This window comes from Grammomys surdaster, unplaced genomic scaffold (assembly GCF_004785775.1).
Source record: "Grammomys surdaster isolate TR1022 unplaced genomic scaffold, NIH_TR_1.0 218, whole genome shotgun sequence".
NCBI classification, from domain to species: Eukaryota; Metazoa; Chordata; class Mammalia; order Rodentia; family Muridae; genus Grammomys; species Grammomys surdaster.
The window spans coordinates 3,070,972-3,092,255 of record NW_021604663.1 but is presented as its reverse complement, the minus strand read 5'-3'; the positions used below and the strand labels follow the sequence as shown (position 1 = coordinate 3,092,255).

Below are 21,284 nucleotides of genomic sequence, written 5' to 3'. Positions count from 1 at the left end.
CTGGTTACTTCTACCCTCCACCTCCTTCTATCTTTCTCTGACATAGTGGCATGTCTCTCACTGGTTACTTCTACCCTCCACCTCCTTCTCTCTTTCTCTGACATAGTAGCACATCTCTCATTGGTTATGCAAGGAGTGTTCCTGGGTTCCTGCACTTTGGCTTTCTTGCCTGATGCAATATTCCTAGAAGCATACCTTGCAGAGTACCTGTTGTGTATAGCTTTTGCTACTCTGCCTTAAGCTCCAGGAAGACCACACTACCAGCTCTCTCAGGTTCCCTTCAATCTGCGGATGAAACACACACACACACACACACATTAACTTATTTTCAATCTGCCTTATTGGCTCGATTGCTGGGCACTTCGAATCTCCCACAGCTAGCATGCCCTTCCCAATACTCTTAGCTCAGCACCCCAAATCTGCCCTCAGCTTCAGTTGCTCAGTTACCTTTAGTCTCAGCTCAGCACCCCAAATCTGCCCTCAGCTTGTTTATGTTTGTAGCCTCCTGCCTGGAGAAGCAGCCTACAGCTGTTTTTCCCCAAATCTCATATAGCTGGTCATCTTTCTGCCCTCCAAAGCATGGCAAAAATCTCCCTTCCTCCCCGGCATCTCTTAGCCTACCTCCAGGGACCCAGAAGTCTGTCTCTTTTCTTTGGCAGAACAATTGGCCCCTAGCATCTTTATTGATCAATCATGAACCAATTGGGGAACAGGACCTAAGCATCAGAACCACCCTTTACAGGTACCAAAGTAACCTGTGAGTGTCACTGGCAGGGCTATCAACCTGCAGATGGAAAAACATCTTTTCACCAACACTGGGAGCTCCCTCCTGAATCACACCTTGAAGCTGTGCAGAATGGAAATGGCTTGCTTACAGCATGAGGCAGTAGTAACTTTTGAAGCTAAAAATGATAGAAAGAGAAAGTATTGACACAACTTCTGTAATTTAGGATGTCTGAGTATTTTTATTATTCTGAATTTGTTTTAAAAACTTTTGTCTGAAACTATGTTTTAATCTGCAGGAACTTTGGGGTTTCACTCTGCTCAGGCTTATGTGACTTTGGGGGGATCATAGCCCCATTTCTGCTCTTTCGACTAGCAGCTATATGGCTAGAACTGCCTCTAATCATCTTTGGTAAGAATTCGTTTATATGCATGAATGAGCAGCTGTGCATGTGTATGTGTGTGTACACTGTTGCAGGGGCCAGAGATCAACTTCAGGCTTGTCTCTCAGGAGCTATCCACCTTGTTTTTCAAGAGAAGGTCTCTTCTTGGAATGTGAGACTCACTGATTAGCCTAGGCTAGCTGGCCAGTGAGTCTCCGAGATCTACCCATCTCTGCTTCACAGCCCTGGATTTACAAGTTCATGTTCACTCTTTCTACTTGGATTCTGCAGCTAGATCTCAGGTCCCCATGCTCGTGTGGTAGATACTTTGCTGCCACATTTTACGGGCTAACCTCAGGTCATCTCACTTAATCACACAGAGCCTGTAATGGTCACCGGGTTTGATACCCATGACATCCATTCCATACTCCTATGACTGTTTAGGTTTTAAAGAGCCAGTCAGATCACCCACCATGCTAAACAGTTCTAAAGTCATTTTACATCAACAGGCGGGATCAACAGTGTCCATGTCAGCCCCTCTTGTTAGGTTCTGAGTTAAAATCAAACGCTGAAATTTTTCTAAGATATTGGAAAATGAAAACATCAATTTCCAGGAACCAAATTTTGAAACTCTGTTAGCTGGTATTAAAAATGGACCTAAAAACTAATTTTATGCCTTAGCATATCCAATAAAAAAAATGTGCTTTTGATTCTACAAATGGTGTGTTAAAAAAAATAGATGGCACAAGATTACTTCTACACACACCCTGATCACCGCTGTCCCTCGTGTATCCTACGTGAATGATGTAGAACAGAGACTCACGGGTCATCTTGTTCTAGTACATTATGCTAGGTGGCGTGAAATGTACACACGAGAGCATTGGCGCCGTGGAAAAGAGCAAAGCATTGCTAGCTCTTTGCTTTCAGGAGCCAGTCGTTAGCGTTTGCCTGCACGTCTATCAGTCTGTGGTGATGGAGAGGAAAAAGTAGCGAACGCTCTTTCCAGAAGTTCAGATGTAAAGGACAGCGAAGAAGGGAGATTATCAGGGGATGATGTGGAGCCGGGAGCTCACAGGAGAAGAGGGTGAATGTGTTTGAATGCTCTGAGGACTGAAAGTGCCCTGCGGGGGGCGAGGGGGAAATAGATTAAACACTCCATGAGGAATCCCCAAAGACAGGCGTAGACAAAAGCTTTATCCTGAGACAGAGAGTGACCTTAAGTGTAATGTGGCAGGAAGGTCACAGGAAGTGAGTACAGCTGAGTTTCAGGGTGCCCCGGTCCCACGGGGCATTGAACTGGGATCAGAAGACCTGGAAGAGAGAACTGGAGGACAGGGGAACGCAAAGGAAGACGGCTTGTCTATAGTCTGATCAAACCGCTATTTTAATTTTTTCACATAGGGTTTATATACACATAGAGGCAGGATGTGGGGAAGGGGATGACACTAGAGTGTAGGTGTTCTCAGGGGGAGTACAGATATCTTCCAGAACAGTGTATCCACTGGGTGAGGAAGCAAGGGATAGGTCACTATGACTCAGTCTATGATTCATTTGTTCTTATCTAAGCTGGCACTTTCCACCAAGGCTACCTAGCCACAAGGTCTATGACTATTTGTTCTTATTCAGGCCGGTAATTTTCCACTAAGGCTGCTTGTCTACAAGGTCTATAGCTATCTGTTCTAGGGTCAGTATTTTTCCACAGAGACCAAGACTCTGTGTTAGCAGGCATGTATGTCTGACTCAGGCCTATGGCTGACTTTAGGCCTTCAGTGTATAAGCAAGGCTGCTCCCGACACCAGGGCTGGGGAACAGAAGCAAAGGGAGCTCCTAACCACTAATTGTCTTCTCAGTGAATGGAAGAGGCCTGGAGTGGCTGGCACTTGCCAGTTCTCCATAAGCTCAGTCATATATCACAGACAGCCTCGAAGCCAACCTGATGGCACCTATAAGACTGTATTGCCTAGTGATGTCATCAATGTCTTAGTTTATCTGCCTCCATGTCATGGTGGTTGCACAACAATGATATCACATCTCTCAGGATGTGTCCCTACCACTGTATGACACCTGAATGACCCTCAGTGTACACCAAGAGCACAGGGACCATGAGTTGTACAGAACTGAGGAAGATGGAGAGCGGTCAAGGGAGAGGGCAATCTGGTTATGGTGAGCAGCAGAATGAGGTTGTTGGAGGCAGGTTAGGTCACAGTGTGAGCATTGAGGCAGGAAGGGTGTGTGTACCTGGGTAGTCATGCCTCTCTCTCATTCCACAGGGATCCTGGCATCTGTCTGTGGTGGCCTCGTGATGCTTTTGCCTGAAACTAAGGGCATCGCCTTGCCAGAGACAGTGGAAGACGTAGAAAAGCTCGGCAGGTACTGCGTGAGATTCAGCACTCCCTAAACGATACATCTTGTTAGGCCACGGGGCATTGATTATCCACAGGGAAAATGACATTAAGTCTTCAGTCAGTACCTTAAAACAGTCAAAAGATTAAACGGGTTAAGGTAAAAAGAACATAGAGCTATAAAAAGAACGTGGGCTATTTTTAAAATGCGACTGAGGAGTATTTCCTAGTAAGGTGTTAAAACTCAGAAGTGATTTAAACCAGGGGCTGGGGATGGAGACATGACAAAACTCGAATGTGCACCAGAAAGACGGCAGTGCATCAGGGTATGGACCACCCTCCAAAATGAAAAGAAGTGTCCCCTGTCTCCACGGAATGGCACAGATGCTCCTCAAGGTTCATTACAAAGGGAACAAAAGCACAGGACTGTAGTATCAGTTCAAAAGAATCCAACAGTAATCTGTCTCTGTAGCTGCACAGGGACGTGTGTAACAGATGAAAGGGGGCCAGGGTAGCAACAGATGGGAGTAAAGTAAGATAAACAATGGTACATCGAAATTTGATGAAGCAATGAGACAGGGGATGAATGGTTACTAGATGAATACATAGGTTAGAAGTAAACATAAGAAAGACACAATGGATACATACATGATCAATAAGTAGTTGACAGGTAGGTAGATAGATAGACAACAGGAGAGAAAGAGAGAGATCAAGTTTTGGAGGGAATATCTATATTGTTTTCTGGTTATATACTGATTAATTTCCAACCAGTACACAAATTTGAAGAGTTATATCCACAAAATAATTTCATGTATACTTTTCTTTAACCATTTCCTCTGAAACCACTCTCAATAGAAAAATAGAAACAAGAATTGGGATGATTTTTTAAATGATCAAACAGTAATCAGTAACCCCCCCCCAACCCCTGTGGGGAAGGATATGGGAGGGAAGGGTGAGGTTGGGAAGGCCAGCCTCTTTCTGTCTATGTGATTTTGTAGTGTTTGATTGGTCAATTAGATGACGTGGTTTGATGTTATTTCCATTATGAAAAATAATTTAGTGCTATATACAAGTAAAATATCTTAAAGGTAAATAACCAATCTTAGTGAAGCAGAAATTAAGGGTAGACATCTAAATTATAAAAGCTATCAAACGTGTATTTAAAAGACTGAACTTTGGTCATCTCAAGGGATTTTTCTTTGAATATCTATGTGCTACATGGTTTTAACATATGCTCTTTCATTTAATACTCAAAACAATTTTGTAAAGTAGAAACATTTTTATCCCCGCTGGAAAATCAGAAAGGCTTTACAACATATAACTTCTAGGCATGGTGCTGATACAGTCCGGCACACTAGGGTGACTGTATTGTGTATGCTGCTGTTTTGTTCTGCAGCTTATGGTGGTATTTTCAGAAGAGTGATGAATGCTCTAGTAGGACTGGAAAGTCCCGTCCTGAGACCCCATCCCTCTCCCTCTGCAGAGATGAACATCCATTGTGAGGGTCTCGTGAATCTGTCAGACCTTGAAAACTTTGCAAAATCATTGCTAACTTGTCCTGTTTTCTGATCCTGTTTTGAAAAATTAGTTGATTAATCATCACACCCAAAACAAACAAAAAACAACTTTCCTAAGCAAAGTCTCTTTTACATGCAAGATGAAACCTCGTTTTCCACTGACTGCCTATTGATGGGATAAGCCAGTCAGAGGACAGGGAAGTGTTTTCTTCTTCCCACTGCCCTTTCATAAGATAAAACTAAGCTGATTAAAGTAGCACATTAAAATTATTTCACCTATGAGAAGTCCCCTGAGCCTTCTGCCAGGAAGGGCCTTGCTCTATCCTGAAAGGATAAATGTTATATTTATATTATTGTATGCAATTGCTTGGTTGGTATCAGGGCACAGGGTCTGAGTGAGACTACATGGGTGCTGCCCAGCAGGACTGGACCACAGCCACACAAGTTACAGCCATCCTAGAAGATCAAAGGATAAGAGATTGCTCACTGCATCTAAGTGAAGCAAAAGGACAGATGAGAAGCAACATTAGTCTGTCTTAAAATAAGGAATCCAGGGGCCCTGAGAATAGTGTGGTAGTTATAAGCACTGGCTGACCTTCTATGCTATAGGATTGGGGTTCTGTTGCCAGCTCCCTTGTGGTGCCTCACCTGTAACTCTAGCTCCAGGCAAACCAGCTCCCTCTTCTGATCCTCTTAGGAACCAGGCATGCACATGGTGCACATATGTACATGCATGCAAAACACATAAAATAAGGAAATCTAATATAAAATAGAAAACAATATAATCCAGCATAAGTATATACTAATATAATATAAATCTAGCATAAAATATATTTTTAAATATTTTTAAGTTCCACACGGTGATGGGTGCTTCTCAGAGGATTGTGTATGCCTCACTTAGGCTAGGGTTATGGGTCAACAGTAAGAAAGAACTCTGTGCTCTGTATTCTTCCCTGTGAGCCATCCTGCACTCTGTGTTCTGTATTCTTCCCTGTGAGGCATGTGCACTCTGCGCTCTGCATTCTCCCCTGTGAGGTATCCTGCACTCTGAGCTCTGCCTTCTTCCCTGTGAGGCATCCTGCTTATATCTGCCTATTTAGTAATGGGGCAAAGCACTTGTTTCTGACCCCAGACCACTCAGGGGTCAGGCTTTCTAACCATGGTGCTTTAAAGAATTGTAAGAAAAGATCATTTCCATCCAGGACCCTTCCACCAGCTCCCCCATACTAACATTAGGTTAGAGTACAAATGAGAGAGTGAGATTTTAGGGACTAGAAGGACCTAAAAGGTCTGTGAGAAAACATTTGAGTTACGTATATAGAGCATGTTGAATAATAGATATAAATTATATTTTTTGTTGGTATATATATTTATATAGTGTTGATTATATGTACATATCAAAAAAAATTAAGTGAGTACAAATTCTTACTTTTCATGCTCATAAATTTCATAACAGAAAGTAGAGTAAATTTATTATATCTAGTCTCCACTCTTTGTGGGACTGGAGAGACGGATCAGCAGTTAAGAGCGCTTGTTGATCTTGCGGAGGACCTGCGTCTGGTTCTCTGTGCCCCTATGGTAACACTCCAGTGATCTCCAGTTCCACCACATCCAGTGTCCTCTTCTGACTTCCTCAGGCTCCGGGAACCTATGTACACTTATATACATGGAGGCAAAACACTCATACACATAAAATAAATCTAAACTCTTTATACAAAGAAAAGCTAAGTGGAATTTACCAATCTACAGATTAAGCACATGTGGTCCGTAGTTATATGCTATGATCTAAAACTACTTAGCACCAGGTTATTAAATCCCGTTAGCACACTTCTTCTGGAACGTCTCAGGATCCATCTCAGGACCCATCTCCATTCCACATCAATAGTTTAGCAAACTGTGTCACTTAGTAGAAATTTTTAAGGAACTTGTGTGGACCTTATATGGAGGATGAACATAGAACTGTTTCCTACTTTAAAAAAAAAAGAATTATTTATTTTATGTATGTGAGTACACTGTCTTCAGACACATCAGAAGGGCATCAGATCTCATTACAGATGGTTGTGAGCCACCATGTGGTTGCTGGGATTTGAACTCAGGACCTCTGGAAGAGCAGTCAGTGTTCTTAACCACTGAGCCGTCTCTCCAGCCCCTGTTTCTTACTTTTGCAGTGGGAAAGTTGGGAGGCTGCACGGGTGTGTTTTATAAGACAAGAGAAATACTGGGAAGTTTTCTTCTAGTGGTTCTTAACCTTCCTGATACTGCAACCCTTTAATACAGTTCCTCATGATGTGGCGACCTCCCCCCAACCATAAAATTATTTCATTGCTTCTTCCTAACTGTAATTTGGCTACCGTTATGAATCGAAATTTAAATACCTGATATGCAAATGCTCTTAGGCGATCCCTGGGTCGGTCGACCCCCACAAAGGGATCATGACGCGTAGGTTGAGAACCGCTGTGATCTTAAGTCATTGCATGATCTTTTACGAGACTCTTCCCTGTTTGCCTTTGTCTCATCAGTTCACAGTTGCATCAGTGTGGCAGAAAAAAGAAAACCCAGGTTTCTACTTCTAATGTCTGAGGCCCCTGCGTCGCCTGGAGGCCCCGAGAAGCTGAGCCTAGAATATGCCTGTGCAGTGTGCTTCACCTCCTCTAGGTGGCGCCCTTCCAAGGAACGTAAAGATTCCCGAGTATTTTATAAGGTATAAGATGAAGATTTATCATGCTACCCGAGCTTCTGGGAACACATAATTTTTGACCTGTTTAGCGAAGATCCAGTAGGTACACAGATTCTGCCTAGGCTCTCTTTCATTGGGAGCAATGTCTCTGACCCGTTGGGTAAAGAGATATGAGAAGGCCCCAAACAGCTCTCCAGTTTTCAGGACAGTCCCATCCAGGAACAAACCAAGGATGAACAAACCAAGGCCTGCCACGTGTACAGAAGCGTTCTCAGCTGATCTGATCAAGACACAGCAGTCAAGAGTGTTCTGAAGAGTCTGAGAACTGCTATTTCTGCTTCCCTTGAGCTCCAAATACATGCCTTCAACAGAGCGGACATGTCCCGTACCCCTCCCCTCCTGTCCCCTGCAGCCTCTGAGGTTCCAGGCCCCAGGTTAGGCACAGTTCCCTAACAAAAACAAGTCAGAAATGTGCAACCCATCCGAGGGCCTGATTGTATTATTATGAAGTCATACTGCGGTCCCCAGAGCCCTGATATTTTGCTGCCTCCTTCAGTGGACCGCTGTAATCACAGATTCTTTGTTGAGGAAGAAAAAAAAACATGGATTTTGATTTCCCGGGTCTTAGAATTTGAAAAGTAAAGGGACAATTATGTCGTATTTGTGAATCCCGTCCCAGTGGTGCCTGTGGCTGAGAGTCCAAAGCACAGACTTTTTTTTTTTTTTCATTCCATTTAGGCACTTTTGACTCATCTTGGGAGAAAAACAAAGCAAAAACAAAACAAAAAACAAAATACAAACAGATTTGTTGTCACTTAATGATAAAAGTCAATTGTATTCACACTTAAAAGAATTAGCAGCCCATTTACAAGTGGTGGGGGAGGCTAAAGAGGGGCTTTTTTTTTTTAAATCAAGGCTTCTCAAGCAGAGACTCAAATGTAAACACAGTATTCTACGTAGTGTGCAGTTCTTGGTATATTTTCAGACTCTATGTATGTATAGCTGAATGGTTCTTCCATTTCAAACTCAGTGTGGTCAGGCATAATTAGCATCAAAGGGAAACCTTACCAATGTGGAAAAAAAAAACTACGTATGTGGAGAATATAACTCGTGTTTGCAACACTAGAGAAGATGTGTGCGACTGTAAAACAAATAGTTGAGTCCTGAAGCACGTGAGAACCAAATGCAAGTGTTCAGTTTCCTGACAGCCTTTTGGGTATTCATTGCCACATCCACTCTGTGTGCACAGTTTGTGGCCTGGTTTCCTGCGTGTTTCATGGCTGTGGCACGGCTCTCATCCATTCTGCTGCCTTTGGATTGCATTTCAAGTCGTCAGTTCTGTTTCATAACAATAAACAATTTTTAAACTGTTTTTAAAAATATCTATCCTTTCTCTTCCCTGTGAACATGTGCTACAGTCAAACACTATCCCACATAACACATGTGTGTTGCTCACTGTCTCCAAACTGGGAAATAACAGTGCTTTGATGGTGGTTTGTTGTTCCTTTACGGGCTCCTGGCCCGCCCTGTTCGGGCACTCAGATGTGGCCCACAATAAAGTTCAGACTCTCGGCTGGCCTTATATTAAGTGTCCCTCACCTAGCTTATGCCACGGATCGGCTTCACATCCCAGGATCTGGGCTAAAGCCCAGTTGTCAGTACCAGAATAGAACTCAGTGCCCTGACTCCTTGTACATGAGGCAGCTTTCAGTAGTCTCAGTGTCAGAGAGGGAGACATTGAAGATGTGTGTCAGGCTGCCGTTAGCTGACGAGGTCAATGTACCAGTGACTCACTGAGACCTTTGGTTCTTCCCTTGGTGACCCTACTGTCTCTTCAGTCCTCCATGCACCTGGCCCTTGGGAAAACAAACTGAATCACGTCAATTGGTTGCTTTTAAATTGTTAGGGTGAACAGAGAATATGAAAATATTTAATATTTCCCTTTTCCCCAAAACCAGCTCAAATCAAAGTAAGTATCGAGTTTATTTTCAACAAAGGTCATAGCAGTGATAGTTTATTGTCACCCAGAAATCCACGGACAGGAAAAATTTATCCACAATAATACAAAAAAAAAGGGGGGAGCGGTTGGGGGGGTGACAGGAAGTGGTGGTTCAGTGTAGTGTCTCTGTTTGATTACTGTCAGTCTTTTTTCCACCCTGAGCCCCCTCCCCATATTCAGTAAGTTTTAGTAAGTGGATGTTTTGCTCTGCCTCTCACTTAATTACTCCTCATCTCCCTCTCGATCCAGTTAACAAACTCTGAGACACGAACGTAGACACCAGGCTTATTGGGGCGAGCACAGCCAAGACCCCAAGAAGTGACTCCTTGTAAAATGTACTTGTCCTTCTCGAAGCAAACCAGAGGTCCTCCACTGTCGCCCTAGATGAGGGAGGGAAGAGTCCACGTGAGAAGTGAGCTACACCGGTATATTATGGGATGTTTCCTACACAGGCCAATGGGTTGTCAAATCCTCTCGAACTGAAAGTCCAAGGGGTCAGAGGTGGGTCAACCCAAGACCATCTCGGTCTTTACTCTTACCTGGCAGCTGTCAATGCCACCAGCCAGATGCCCGGCACAGAGCTCGGTGGATCTGACTCTGTTGTTCAGATATTCAGCGCGGTTGCACACCTTGTTCTCAATCACAGGCAGCTGGGCCTCCTTGAGACGGCCGGCTCCGAAAGTCCCTGTGATGATCCGTAGAGAGCTGGTTAAAAACCCAAACAGGGTCCCCAGGAAACTTCCAGAGTGACAGAGCAGCGGGTATAGATCTCTCAAGTGTGTGGTTACATGGCACAGGGAAGCACAGATAACACCTTTGAGCCCTTAAAGTTGTGAGCATTACACTCGATGTTAAACAGGGTTCCCAAGACCTGCTGTGGCATTCCTCCCTTCTTCAAATATTGCTCCATTTCAAATTCCTCCCCCTCCTGTTCATTATAGCATAAAGGAGCATGGAGGTGGGGCAGACAGAGAACAACCTCAGGTGTCATTCATTCCTCAGACACTGCCCACCTTCCTTTTGTGGTAAGGTCTTTCTCTGACTTAGAACTCACCACATAGGCTAGGCTGACTGTCCATCAAGCACTAGGGCTGGCCCCTGCCTCCACCTCTCCCAGCTCTGGGGTTACAGTGGGCCTACCATGTCCAGATCATTTTACTTTACCTGGGTTCTGGGGATCCAATGCTACTTTCCAGATGGACACATCTGAGACTTCTCCATTTTTTTCATGGAAAAGCCCATTTTCCAATTTGGCAAGCCCTACTTGCAAGGTAAGCAATTTGCCATAAGAACAGTGTGTGCGTGTGTGCGTGTGTGCATGTGTGTGTGTGTGTGTGTGTGTGTGCTCGTGCCCGAGTGTGTACATGCATATATGAGGAGGTCAGAGGTCAATCTTGGGCATCATTCCTTGGGATGGTCTCCACATTATTTTTTTTTGAGATAGAGTCTCTCACTGGCCTGGATCTTGCTCAGGAGGCTACTTTGGATGGCCAGTGAGTCCTAGGGATATAGGTGCTTCTACCTCCCTAGACCCTGCTACTACAAACATACATCACCAGGTCCATATTTATGGTTGTGGGGATCCAAACCAAGTCTTCATGCTTATAAGGCAAACAGTTTACCAATGAAGCCATCTCCCCAGCCCCTAGGACATTTTAATAATGCTACAATCTCCCTGATAGCTTAATGGGGGATGGTTGCTTAGTGATCGTTGGCTTTTCTCTCACCATGAGGGAAATGGTTTGGAAAGACAATGATGGGTGTTCCACATTGTAAATGAACTACAAGCATTTCAGATGGTCCGTTTTATGTCGTGGATGTTAATGGCCTCCCCAGAGCCATACAAAATAACTATCTTTTACTAAACATTAACTGTTTGAGGGACAAGCTGGTGATATAGTATAATTTCATTTAATTCATCTAATTAGTTCATTTAATTCTTGCACCAGTTCCAGGAAGTAGCTACTTCTATGATTTCTAATAGGCAGTTAAGGAAATCAAGGCTTAGTGTGGACGCAGTGTTTACCTTGAACTTGGATCTGTGCATTCAATGCCTACATACTTCACTGTGTCCCTTGGCCCCTCTCTGGTCACAAAGGCACCACACCTCTATCCCTGATGTTGGTTTTCATTCTATAACATTTTCTTAAGTTTAAGTTCTCAGAAACAACATACACATATTTTCGAGACAGATGTGACTATAAAAACACCAGAAAACATCAGTCCATAACACCCTCACAAGTGTCCACATCACACTATTTATAAAATATTGTAACTTTTTAAATTAGCTAATGTAATAAGTGTACAGTGTTCTGGTTCATTTTCTAATCTATATTTCTTTGGCAATGTGGGAAGGGAACACTCATTCCCTTGCTTGATTTATGATTTGTATTTCTTCTTTATATATATATTTAAAAACCTGCTGCTTTTGTGTGCCAGACTGAGCCAGAACACTTGCAGACCTGCCAGAAGAAGAAGAGCTGTTGTCCAGATGGATCCGCCCAGGACTTAGCGATCTTGCCGAGAACCCATCTTTCCAGTTTGCAAGCCTGGCTTTCTCCGGTGTTTGTAACATGCTTTTGCTTTGCTAGCACAGAGCAGCCAAGAAATAACGGACAGTGCCTTCCCCAGACACTGTGACTAGATTTGTCTTAGGTTCAGAAAATGTGTAATCTGTCTGGTGATTACAGGAGCTAGAATAGGCATGTCTTAAGGTCAGGGGACCAGATGGGATGGCGGGCATTGCTCGAACTAAGTCCAGGAGTGGAGGCAGCGCATCTCTCAAAATATTTGGCTGAAACTGAATCTATTCCGGGGTCACTGCTCTTGTTCACTTTCTGAGTCCTGAGGAAACCACCTCTGGGTGGTTTACAGGACGTTTATGTGGTCTATGAAGATATGCTGCCATCTGGTGGCCAGAGGAGAGAAGACATCTCTGGGAGCCTGAGGTCTACTTATAAGCAGACTGGGGCAAAAGCCCTGCTGCTGCGAGGGGGCCACCAGGCTAAGTCTAGCAGTAGCCAGGCCCCCTGAAAATCCAGGAGGAGAGCAAAGAGCCAACCTGGAAGAGTTCTCAGCCTCAACACCAGCTCGCCACTGGAATTTGAAAACCTGAGAAAGCCTGGGCCATGAAGTGAAGAAAGAATTTTATCTAGGAAGCCAAGAACACTGATTGACTAGATGGTATCTAGTGATGGTGAGGTGGAAATGTTGATGATGGTGATAGGGATGACTGTGATTATGGAGATGTTGATGATGTTGGTGATGAAGACAAATCTAGTCTGGGGAAAGGACTGTCCATTATTTCTGGGCTGCTCTGTGCTAGCAAAACAAAGGCATGCTATAAAACATTGGAGAGAGATGGGTTCGCAAACAAGAAAGCTGGGTTTCTTTTGGTTTACAGTTTCAATATAGACCTGCATGGCACAGCTACAGATGCAGCTTGCAGCTGTAGCAGGATGTTTACTCATGTCTTTTTGGATCCGGAAACAGAGAAAGAGGGTTCTGGTATTTGTTGGGTTACCCCCTTTATCCTTTTATTTAATCTGGGCTTCTAGCTGTGGGCATATCTTCCCTCCTCAGTTAAACTCCCCCCCCCACCCCAGAAATGGCCACAATACGTCCAGAGTTATGTCTCCTGGGTGAATCGAGTCCAGTTGACAATGAAGACCAATCACAACGTTGATTTGGGGGGGGAGGGGGGAGGCGGGCCTTAGAAACCTTTCACTCTACTTTTCAAGGACTGCTGAGGGACTGGCTCATGTTCTTTATGGGCAAGCGTGGGCCTTGCCCCCAACTCAAGAGCAGACCACGTAGCATAGGTCTGAGCCAGGCATAACTGGTTCAGAAGTGGCTCATGACCAGAGTCTGAGCTCTCCAAGCCAGGCAGGTTGTTCCCACTGTGGGAAAAGTGACACCCTTTATTCCCATCGAGAGAGCCAAAAGTAACACACCATCTGCAGGCACGAGGAAGGCAACCCTCTCGTGACCTGAATCTATGACACCCAGGTGGTGGCTGGACGGAGCCCGAGGCCCCGGGCCAGCACTAGAGGACTGACTTTCTAGATCACTAGAAATTTCTCTCCTGCTTAATTCAATAAGAGTTGGATTTTTCTGTCACTTGCAGGGAAGAGTCACGTTGGCTACAACTGGGCTCCATCTTTGAGAATAGCATCTATGGTGTACAGGACACGTGTGACATGTTATTCTATCTTTGTTTCTCCCACCACAGCCCTACAGCAGGCCTCCAGCCTAGAAGAGCATTAGCGGGACCGCCCTAACTGTCTACAGCTGGTGTGGGAACCTGGGCTCCTCTCCAGATCTCTGCAGCTTGCCACAGGCATGCTTTTCCTGCTGAACTACCCCATGTCTCTGAGCATCAGGTTCCTCATCTGCACAAAAGAACATCTAATTCCCATGAGTTTGTAGCAAGCAGATTGTGTTTTCCTTAAGTGTAAATCATTTAAGAATGACCTAGCAATTCCATAGGGAAACATCAACTTTCCAAGGTTCCAAAGTTCCCCTTTTCAGGACCTCAATGCTGCAGAGTCAGAAGTGTGGGAAAGGGAGACAGGAAATCAGGGAAATGGGGAAGCCAAGATTGGAATGATCTAAACTAGCCATTCTCTCTCTCTCTCTCTCTCTCTGTCTCTCTCTGTCTCTCTCTCTCTGTGTGTGTGTGTGTCTCTGTGTGTCTCTCTGTCTCTCTGTCTGTCTCTGTCTCTCTGTCTCTCTCTCTGTCTCTGTCTGTGTGTGTGTCTGTGTGTCTCTCTGTCTCTCTCTGTCTCTCTGTCTCTCTCTCTCTGTCTCTCTGTGTGTGTGTCTGTGTGTCTCTCTGTCTCTGTCTCTGTCTCTCTCTCTCTCTCTCTCTCTCTCTCTCTCTCTCTCTCTCTCTCTCTCTGTCTCTCTTTCTCTGTGTGTGTGTGTGTGGCCACAAAATCAAGACTTCTCTTTCAATGAGGACAAGTACTCAACACTCCTGAGAGGGAAACCATGCTTGTAAGGTATTCTTACTGTTCCCACAGCCCAGAGGTCCGGCTTGCTGGATTTCGTTATTATCAGCATCAGGCATATGTAAAGAGAGAAGGAGGCGTCCCCAGAATAAATACAGATTGTGACAGGGAAGCCTTCGTGGAGCTCTCTTCCTATCCCTGCCTCATCAGCTGGACCAAGACACCTGGGGCCTTTCTCGCCCCCTTCCCATTGTCAGCTTGTCCTGCACTAATGGCTTCTCACACATATTAACTATATGAGTATCTGGAAAGACTGGTTTTGCTACAGTTTTTGTTGTGATTGTGTTACACCATTTTTCAAAATTTAAAACAGTAAAGTCACAGGATAAGTCCAGGCTAATCTGTGGGTTGAGCCCAAACCCTCTCCCCTGGGAAAAAGACATTTGTATTGCAACAGTAGGCCAGAAGAGTCTAAGGGACAGTCCTTGGTGACCAATTACGGAGATATAGCAAGTGCCCAGACAAATCTAGAAAGGGGCTGGACCACATTCACATGCAGGACTTGCTACAACTCACTCCGAATGGTTCCTTTTGCCACAGAGTCTGTAGTCAAAGCCAGTTGTCTCACCTTGAGTTTCTCCCCAGCCCGTGATGTAACATAGTGTCCGGTCAGCAACCACGTAATTTGGAGATGGCAGACAAGCTGGAATGACTTTACCCGTGATGGTGGCTGGGCTAAAAGGAACACATCAACTGTTACATCAACTACTCTGCAGGAGGTCCCCACCCTTCACCTGCAGATCACCCACAGCCAAGTGTACCTGCATCAATGTCCCAGCAATTCCCCGGACTGGTATCTCTTTACTTCACTGACATAGAACAGTATAGAAAACGTTTTATTCTCACAGTGCTCTACAATGTCCTTTGAGCTAAAGAATCAATTATATGGGAAGGAGTGTATGTTTGTGTGCGTGTGACCATGCACACTTGTGCATACGCATACAGAGGCCAGAGGTCAATATCAGATGTTCATCCCCTCAATATCAATTGTTCAATATCAATTGTTCATCCCCTCAGTTATGGAGACAGGGTCTGTCATAGATCCTGAGTTCACTGAGTCAGTGAGACTAGCTGCCAGTAAGCTCTTGGAGTCCCCCTGTCCCCCCACTCCCACCCACCCCCGCCCCGTGGGACCCAGTGTTGGGATTACAGGTGCATACCTTCATGCCAAGCTTTTGACATAACTCTGTGGATTTGAGCTTGGGACTCCATGTTTGTGTGAAAAGCACTTTACTAACTGAGCCCTGTCCTACGGTTTAAGATGTACTGTTCGGTGTAAGAGGGTGCCATTTGCCATTCTGTGGGCGGAGCATCCAGATGTCACCCAGCTACACTAAGACCAAAAGGTGTTTGCCCAGGACTGCTTATTCCACCTTTCTGGGCCCCAGAGCTTCTCGTCTGATAAATCCTAAACTGGTTACAAGAATCCAGGCAAACGGTGTCCACCAAGAGAGAGTGGTTTGGAAGTGAGCTCTTCACAGAAGTGAAACAGCCCTGTTTTCAAAGAACCTGCACTTGCATAGAGTTCTACTGATTCACACTCATTCTAACTTTGATTTTTCAGACCCAAGGCCTTACTTAGTGCATTCAAGAGATGAGAGAGGGAGAGAGAGAGAGAGAGAGAGAGAGAGAGAGAGAGAGAGAGAGACTGAAAATGAAAAATGCCCTGTTTTCATTGAGAATCCATACTGTCTCCAGCTTTGCAGCAGACACGTTTTCCCAGAATGACCAAAACAGACCCAGCTCCTCACAGGGATGCCATGCATAGGTTCCTTTATGGGACACCAAGACCTTTGGTCCTCAGTCTGTGGGGTGTGGAGATGATACAGTAAAGGCCAAAATACGTTAGGCTGTCAGGGAAAAGAGTCCTCCTACTTGCTGAATGACTTTTTCAAGTCCTAGATCACCCTAATGAATCTGAGGGAACCGTGCAGACAGGGGGTCTTGTATTTGCTCATTTGCTGGGAAGCAAGGGAAGGTTCTGGGGGCATGAGGGAGATCAACTGATTTATAGAGTAACTCCCCTTCCTTCCTTCCTTCTAGCGTGTCAAAATGCCCCAAGACATTACCTCTCTGTTTACAGTCCAGAACTGTGGCCCAGTGTTTGAGGCCAGACCTCCCTCCAGCGGCCTGCTCTGGCTGGACCATCCCTTGTCTCTGCCAGAATCATCTCCCTGTCATCTGGAAGCCATCAGACATAGCTAATGTGCTCCGAGTATCTGGTGCCTGTCCCAAACGTGTATTTCTCAAAATAGTTGACCATTTGTGAGCTGGGTCCACAGGGATGGACCTGTTTCCGAACATTCCTAAGTCCATGGAACAAGCCTAATTACCCAGTGTCTGGCTTTAAAAAATACATTTCAGCAGGAAAAACATGGACAGAGAAAAGAACAGTGAGTCAACTTGTGTTCGTGATTGTTTCTTGTTTCATTCTGCTCTTTCCTGCTTGAGATTTGTCTGGTTGGTTTTTGCTTTTCTTTTTCTTTTTTTTCCTCTTTTTTTTTTTCTTTAATGTATGTGTGTGTCAACAGAGGCCTGAAGAGGGTGTTAGATCACTTTGAGCTGAAATTACAAGTAGTCATGAATCACTTGATATAGATTCTGGGAACCAAACTTCAGTCTTCTGAAAAAGCAGCAAGCTCTCCTAACTGCTGATCTGTCTCTCCAGTCCCCCCTACATTTGTGGGATTTTATTCTTGTTGTTTTACTTTGGGGCTTTGTTGTTTGTTTGTTTGTTTTTGAACTAAGGCCTCTCTCTATAGCTCGGGCTTTTCTGAAACTCACTATGTAGACCAGGCTAGCCTCAAAGAGATCCTCAGAGAGATCCTCAGAGAGATCCACCTGCTTCTGTCTCCCAAGTGCTGGGATCAAAGGCATGTGCCACCATGCCGGGCACATGTTTGTAGTTTTAAAAAAATGCTTTGAAGTAATCAGTAATCTCATTTGATTATATTAAGAGGAGCTTTGTCAGCCTGAAGTAACTGGTAGACTAGCTCTGTCAGCCTGGAGTAACTGATGGAGAAGCTTTGTCACCATGGAGTAACTGATAGATTAGCTTTCTCAGCCTGGAGTAACTGGTGGACTAGCTCTGTCAGCCTGGAGTAATTGTCAGTGAAGGCATCTTATTAGCTGGTGAGTGTTAGGTGAGGGAGACACGGAGGTGATTCTATACCTTATATTTTAATTCTTTCTCTATATGAGGAAGCTGAATCTGGATTCCTTTTAAAGGAATGTGCCTGGGGTATGCAGAACTGGGCTCAATCCTGGTTTTCTGGTGAAATTTACCTCCATTTTTTCTAAACTCCCATGCTTTTGCATACTAGACAGCTCTGCCCCATGGTGGTGGCTCCTAAGATCCTCAGCTTGGGATACAAACCCAGGGGCACCCGTACCGGCTTAGCTTCAGCAGGGCAATGTCAGCTCTGTTGGGCCCCGAGATCAGTTTGGTTACTGTTATTTCCTGAACATCCCACCCACGGATATCTTCTTCGTGCGCACCCAGGATAACCTTGTAGAATTCAGGTCTCGACGACCTAGAAAGGACAGTGACATCAGGAGTAAAACACAATCCAGACCCTTCCCTGGTGCCTCCCTGTGCCACCCACATCACCAGGCCTCCCAACACATGCAGCACCAGATTCTGTGGCAAGAGACCTAACTTCTAGATTTGTCTGACCTGGAATGTTCTTGACCTTGAGAGGATCAATGCTTGCCATTGAGTAGATCTGTTTTCCCAGACCCTACTTTGTGTCCTCAGATTTTCTCTAGAACTGTTTCCCTCTTGCCTAGTTGTCCCAGTGGCTTTCTGGGTCCTTGATGTCACTATCATGGAAGGTAGACAAGGAGAGTGGAAGGAGGAAGGAGGAAGGAAGGAGGAGGGAGGGGAGGAGGGAGGAAGAGGGAGGGGAGGAGGAGGGAGGTCAGTCTTTAGAAGGAGACCTCATGCCAGTTACCCATGGAACGTACTTCTCCAGGCAGTGGGCAGCAGTCAGCACCCACTCCGGGGATATTAAAGTACCACCACAGAAGTGCTGTCCAGTAAATCTGGGGGATGGAAAACAAGAACTTTCATTTAGGCCAGATGTTTTATCCCATTCAGTTGCACAGAAAATCAGATAGATGCATTCAACCACTCTTTTCCTGACTGTTTCTATTCCCACCGGAAAGGGCTGACAGCCAGCACGGGTGTAGCATAGTAGAGACACAGTACCATCTACCCATACCATTCTTAAGATACCTGGTAGAGCCTTGGATGCCACCTGTCCCCATGGAGCAGAGGCAGTGACTCCAGCATGAGGTCCTGTATCTGCACTTTGTCCTGTTAGCCCTGGACCCCAACATAAACCACCAGTCTAAACCTGCCTTTATTTCTTACTGGCTAGGGCTTTGCAAACAGTCTTCATGAATCATCCTTTATGGAGCCAAATGTGACCCCAATAGTAGTAAAGCAAGCTAATGAGGTCACCAACTCCCAACCAGGGTGAAATGACAAGAATACAAATGCAAATAATATGTAGGATCAAGTTAGAAAAGGGGGGAGGGGACAGCCAGAAAATAAACCACCACTGTTCAATTTCAGAAGGAAAAAATTCCATTTAGCAGGTAAAGATCATACAGCGAGTTATCAAGTAGTTAAATCAAGGAGGAAAAAAAAATCTGTGGCTCGAGAGATGGCTCAGAGGTTAATTGCTCTTCCAGAGGATCCAAGTTCGGTTCCCAGCACATACTTAATGGCTCACAATCATGTAGATCCAATTCCAAGGGATCTGGTCGCCAAGGGCACCAGCCGCACACATGGTGCACATTTGCACACGCAGGCAAGCACTCATATAAATAAAATAAAAATAAATCTTAAAAAAGCAACTCAATATAGGGCTGGAGAGATGGCTCAGCAGAGCACTATCTGCTCTTCCAGAGGTCCTGAGTTCAATTCCCAGCAACCACGTGGTGGCTCACAACCATCTGTAATGGGGATCCGATGCCCTCTTCTGGTGTGTCTGAAGACAGCTATAGTGTACTCATACGCATAAAATAAATAAATCTTTAAAAACAACTCAGTAGCAGAGACGGTTCAGCCATCCATGCCCACAACTGTTAGTGGCCTTCTGCAAGCTCACAGAGGGCGGAGTGACTAGCAATGGAGCAAGCACAATGCTATGGAAATGAGCCAGGCAAGCTGACAAGCCTGTGATGAGCCTACTCCCTATGGGTACTTTATAAGCCACGCCCAGGAAACGTGAATTAAGGATTGCAGATGTGCTCCAACACAGGTGGCCCTGCTTCCGCAGGCTCAGATGCATCTCTTAAACTAGGGCAGTCACAAGCTGGCCAGTTTGTGTGTCTGTGAATGCACAAGCAGCCTCTGTGTTAAATTCAAGGGGTCACCAAAAAAAAAAAAAAGGCACATGGGACTCTCAGACACCCGGATCTCTGACAGGCCAGCTCCCCTGTGAGCCCCAAGCTTCACAGTGGTGCATTTGTGAAAATGTTCCTTTCATTTCACAATAGCCATGGAGTCTTTGAACCCCTAAAACAGCTTCCATGTTTTCTGGGGAGGTCATCAGATTTGTTATATATACAGAATTTAATGACAGCTGCCTGGATTTGTTTTGTTTCGTTTTGCTTTGCTTTGTTTTCCTTAAATACCACTTTTGGTCAATTTCAAAGTAGAGAACCTAAGAAGACATCTTTTACAACTTTATGTTGCTGTATTTACTCCTTACGTCAGGATAACAGGAAGGTGGGTAGTGAAACTCAGCAGCGTAGGCGTCGCATAAAGGTTCTGTGAAGCTCACACAGACAGGTGGGAAGTGTTTCTGCAAATCCTTACCTTGTTCTAAGGCTGATTTGCCAGGGCCAGGAGTGAGGGTTGGCCACACAGCCACCCACCACCCTCCCAGGGCATTTCTTCGGCTCCACCTGAGGTTTCCCACACTCAAAGGATGATGGTGCTGTGGAGACACGGGAGAAGGTCACTCTACGGCAGATGTACAGGTTCTGTCATACAGCCCTGATAAGTTCATGGCTGACAGCCAGGAGCTGAGTTTGTCACATCCCAGGGTCACAGGCAACGTTTGGAACAGTTTCTCTGGATTTCAAAAGTGGTGGCAGACAGCACAGAGCCCTATCCTCGGAAGAGGCTATAAACTCTAATCATTTAATTAAATTGGTGTAGCATCAAATTAAAATAAGAGCTTTTCTTGGCAGACTTTGATGAACAAAATGTGCTATTCCCAGCCTCCTCGATCTGATATACTTGGAACGCCAGGCCTTGCTTGTCAACACCATCTGTGCGGCATGGTCAGCCTGCAGCCCGCAAGAATCTCAGGACAGCTATGAGTGTGGCCCAACACATCTGTCTGTAGATGACGGCACCGTGTTGCAATGTTAAAATTCCTGAACTGTGGAAGGTCTCCAGAAGGCCAAAGCTCTCAACCCCTTGGAAGACAGTATGATATTTTTTTTTCTTTGTGAGTCTGTGTAAGTTGTGTGTCTCTCTGTATCTGTCTACATAGACAGCAAGTGCAACTATCCTCTGCCCAGTTTTGTCTTCTCTCTGCTGGTTTCAGCACAGACCTGACCCTCCCTGCCCTGCCCTGCCCTGCCCTGCCCTGCCCTGCCCTGCCCTGCC

At 45.1% G+C, this 21,284-nt stretch overlaps 2 protein-coding genes across 2 annotated transcripts in view; one reads left to right on the top strand and one right to left on the bottom strand.

The window, feature by feature from the left end:
* The window catches only part of Slc22a3 (solute carrier family 22 member 3), an 88,032-nt gene extending 79,010 nt beyond the window's left edge, over positions 1–9,022 (top strand). The window contains exons 9-11 of the mRNA XM_028772746.1: positions 1,023–1,135; positions 3,377–3,476; positions 7,485–9,022. Coding sequence (XP_028628579.1) covers positions 1,023–1,135; positions 3,377–3,476; positions 7,485–7,545 — 274 coding nt within the window. The 3' untranslated portion in view covers positions 7,546–9,022. The remainder of the gene's footprint in view (positions 1–1,022; positions 1,136–3,376; positions 3,477–7,484) is intronic.
* A 584-nt stretch (positions 9,023–9,606) lies between these two features.
* Plg (plasminogen) overlaps positions 9,607–21,284 on the bottom strand; it is a 43,205-nt gene continuing 31,527 nt past the window's right edge. The window contains exons 14-19 of the mRNA XM_028772729.1: positions 20,484–20,604; positions 18,620–18,697; positions 18,046–18,186; positions 15,222–15,328; positions 10,181–10,326; positions 9,607–10,021 (exon numbers count right to left, since the gene is read on the bottom strand). Of these exons, the coding sequence (XP_028628562.1) occupies positions 9,860–10,021; positions 10,181–10,326; positions 15,222–15,328; positions 18,046–18,186; positions 18,620–18,697; positions 20,484–20,604 (755 nt within the window). The 3' untranslated portion in view covers positions 9,607–9,859. The remainder of the gene's footprint in view (positions 10,022–10,180; positions 10,327–15,221; positions 15,329–18,045; positions 18,187–18,619; positions 18,698–20,483; positions 20,605–21,284) is intronic.